At 39.6% G+C, this 3,435-nt stretch overlaps 1 protein-coding gene across 1 annotated transcript; it reads left to right on the plus strand.

Moving 5' to 3' along the window:
- The first annotated feature begins 2,244 nt into the window (after window positions 1-2,244).
- Window positions 2,245-2,982, plus strand: LOC106522602 (vesicular inhibitory amino acid transporter). Its single transcript, XM_014015675.1, has 3 exons — window positions 2,245-2,388; window positions 2,470-2,596; window positions 2,776-2,982. Exons 2-3 carry the CDS (start codon window positions 2,525-2,527, stop codon window positions 2,980-2,982), a joined length of 279 nt encoding a protein of 92 aa, XP_013871129.1. The 5' UTR covers window positions 2,245-2,388; window positions 2,470-2,524.
- Window positions 2,983-3,435: the final 453 nt, after the last annotated feature.

The following is a 3,435-nucleotide window of genomic DNA, read 5'->3' on the forward strand; positions in this document are numbered from 1 at the left end:
TTATTTTACAGTTAAAATAAATGTTTATCAAATAAAGTCTAATGTTACAACTAACCAGGGATCCCTTTAAAGCATGAAAGGTGTCGTGGTTCTCAGTTTGTGGGAAGAAAATAAGAAATGAATCTTGTAGCAAATCAACTGGGCGTTTCTTTCTTTTATTACGCTCCTTTGTGATTGGGAGCAGCTTCAGGTTTGTGCTGAAAGTCAGCAATTAGCTGGTAAAACCTCCGAGAGAAGAAGTGCAGTGAGGGAGAGGAGGGAGACGAAGTCAAATACTTGAGTGTCAGTTTTCTCTCAAACTGCTTTCATCCCCAGCAGCTCCATTTGAACATCAAAGCTCCATCAGCCCAACAGACAGCAGTTACTAAAACAGTGGAAAAGAGGGAATCGTCTCTTGTTTGTGCATCCGCTGTGTGCAGCGTGTGATGTGCTTCCATAACGCTCTCCCTGTGAGTCTGTGTTGCTCCATGTTCCAACATCACAAACACAACAACGCCATCAAACAGGCTCGATGCCTCCTCTGATCTCCCATCATCCAACCTCACGCTCCTCTCCTTCCAGCCTCCCTCCCCCTCCAGTGTCCCTCTGCTCCTCTCTTCCAGCCTCCCACTTTCACCTCCTTCTCCTCCATCTTCTCTTTCTCTGGCAGCCACTTGCAGTTTCTCCTGGTGATGGGCCAAAGCTTGACTCGCCTCTTCCTTCTGCTCCTGCTGGTCTCCTGCATCCCCAGACTCTACAGGCGTCACGCCAGACCCCCCCACCCCCATCACCATCTCACCATCCAACCATCAAATCTTTCATCTCTCTTTTCTTCATCTCACTCAGCTATCTTATTCCATGGAAATTTGGATTTCTGATTTTTATTAGAACGATGTCGAGCCATGAGACCATCTGAAAAGTACAAAAGACGATTACTACTACGATCCTTTTTTTCCCCTGAATTCTGATTTTAATCTCAGAACTTTACGACAAAAATGAAAAATACTTTTTTTCTTGTTCCAAGGCACCAAAACAGTTCTGTAGAAGAAAACTTCCTCCTGATGCTGAATTCTGGCTTATTTTTCAAAATTCTAACTTTTTCTCAGAAATAATTTTTTTTATAAAGCCCTACACTGCAAAAACTGTCCATCTTACCAAGTTTTAAAATCTTATATCAGCCAAAAAAATCTTTTTCATCTTGTTTTAGACTGATTTACTAAACAAGAACTGATTGTGTAAAAATAATAATCTTGTTTTCAGAATGTGTAAGATTATTTGTCTTGTTAGTCTGAAAATTTGACTCAAATTAAGTCAAAACTTTCTGCCAGTGGAGTAAGAAAACTTTACTTGGTAAGATTCTTAAACTGAATGATTTGACTCAGTCTTTCTTATTTCAAGAATCTTACCAAGTAAAACGATTCTCTTGCCAAATTCTGACTTTTTTCCTCAAAACACCAGGAGGAATGTCTCAAAATTCTGAGACGTTATTCTCAGAGTTTTAAGAAAAATATCAGAATTCTGAGATTAAAGTCAGAATTCAGGGGGAATTTTTTTAATTTTATTTAATAGTTTTGTGACGCTAATCCTCTTCCGTACAAATTACATCACAAGTACTTAAGGCCCTGTCACACTAGACTACTTATGCCAAATTATGAACATTTTAAAGATGTTTACATTGAAGATGGAATTGAAAAAAAAAATCAACAGGAAGCTTCTTTTTGGTGTGCACATAATGTAATTCAAACAAATCAAATATTTAAGTTTTATTAGCAATTTAGACATAAAAAGGTTTCATAAGTTGGCATAAGTTGTATAGTGTGACAGGGCTTTTACATTGATTTATTAAGTGTAATTCAGAACAATATAAAATTGATGATCCTCTTTAGTTACATCATTCTTTTAAAATCAGATTTATCCAATTTCTCCCATTTTTCCAAAAGTTTTTGCACATCAAGACTTTTGACTTTAAATGATGAGACCTTTAGCTTGTTGACTCATTAATAAGAAAGGCCAGACGGTGCCAATCTCAAGGCTTTGTGAATATGTTAAAACTTTCTGAGCAATAAGCAGCCAAACAATAAAAAAGAAAAAAAAATCAAACAAAAGAAACAAATCTTTTGGTTGTCATTATTTCCACCAAACATTAAAATCAAGACGGGGAAATAAAAGTAAAATGAAACTGAGTGTGATGCAAACATTCAGTATTTAATGAAGACATTTTTTGATTAACTTTAAGTGTTTTTGCTTTTTTCCCAAACCTTTGCTTCTGAAGGGTATCTTCGTGCTGAGCTTGCCCTTTGCCCTGGTCCACTCAGGGTATGTGGGTCTGGTCCTGCTGGTTCTGTCAGCCTGGGTCTGCAACCACACAGGGAGGAGCCTGGTGGCCTGTTTGTATGAAGAGGTGCACAGGTAGTGATGTTAAACATCAGTGTGGAAGATTTGATACGTTATATTCCAGTTTATCATCATCAGTGTGGGCTCCTGTCGTAGTGAAGGCTCCAGGTTGGTGTCGAAGGTTCGAGTCCGACACAGCTACCAGGATATTATGAAGGCTTGCTGCAAAGGACTCTGTCCAAACTGGTCAGACGTTGGAGGCTGGATGATTAATGCAGCTCAGGTGACAAAAAAAAAAAAAAAAAAAACAGGAAGTTCTTCACTTTAAATGTTTGGCAATAATCACCTGATCAAACCATTCAAGAATATTTTACAAACTTCTCAAACTTAGAGCATCTTGTTCATTTGTGACGAGTCCAGTGATGACGTGAAGGTTTCCGGTGCATCTCTCTCTCTCTGCAGGTCATTGAGCTGCTGATGACCTGCACCCTGTACCTGCTGGTCTCCACCACTCTGCTGTGTGACAGCCTGTCAGGAGCGCCTCTTCCCAGATCAGTGTGTTCTCTGGTGTCTCTGCTGTTCCTTCTGCCCTGCCTGCTGCTCACTGATCTCAGACCCGTCTCTGTCCTCAGCCTGCTCTGCTCCCTGGCTCACATACTCATAAGGTGACGGAGCAAAACATTTAAAAAAATCCCACTGACAAAGTATCGAGGCTGAGTGAGACTGACTGCAGAGCTGAAACATGGGTAGAAATGAACACTGTTTAGACTAAAGTCAGAATATATCCAAACCACAAAGCAACTGCAAAAAACTGACTTTGAGCAGGGCCGGTCCTAGACTATTTGGTGCTCTGGGCAAGATTTCAGGCAGTGCCCCTTGCGCAATTTGTCTAAATCTCACTGCCAATTTACACACTGCAAAAACTGTCCATCTTACCAAGTTTTAAAATCTTATATCCAGCAAAAAGTCTTTTTGACCTTGTTTTGAGACTGATTTACTAAACAAGAACTGATTGTGTAAGAATAATAATCTTGTTTTCAGAATGTGTAAGATTATCAGTGTGCATTGCCAGTGCAATGCACACTATTGTGATTCGTTTCCCATCCAAGTCATCTCCACTTT

Source organism: Austrofundulus limnaeus, unplaced genomic scaffold (assembly GCF_001266775.1).
Source record: "Austrofundulus limnaeus strain Quisiro unplaced genomic scaffold, Austrofundulus_limnaeus-1.0 Scaffold133, whole genome shotgun sequence".
Taxonomy (NCBI): domain Eukaryota; kingdom Metazoa; phylum Chordata; class Actinopteri; order Cyprinodontiformes; family Rivulidae; genus Austrofundulus; species Austrofundulus limnaeus.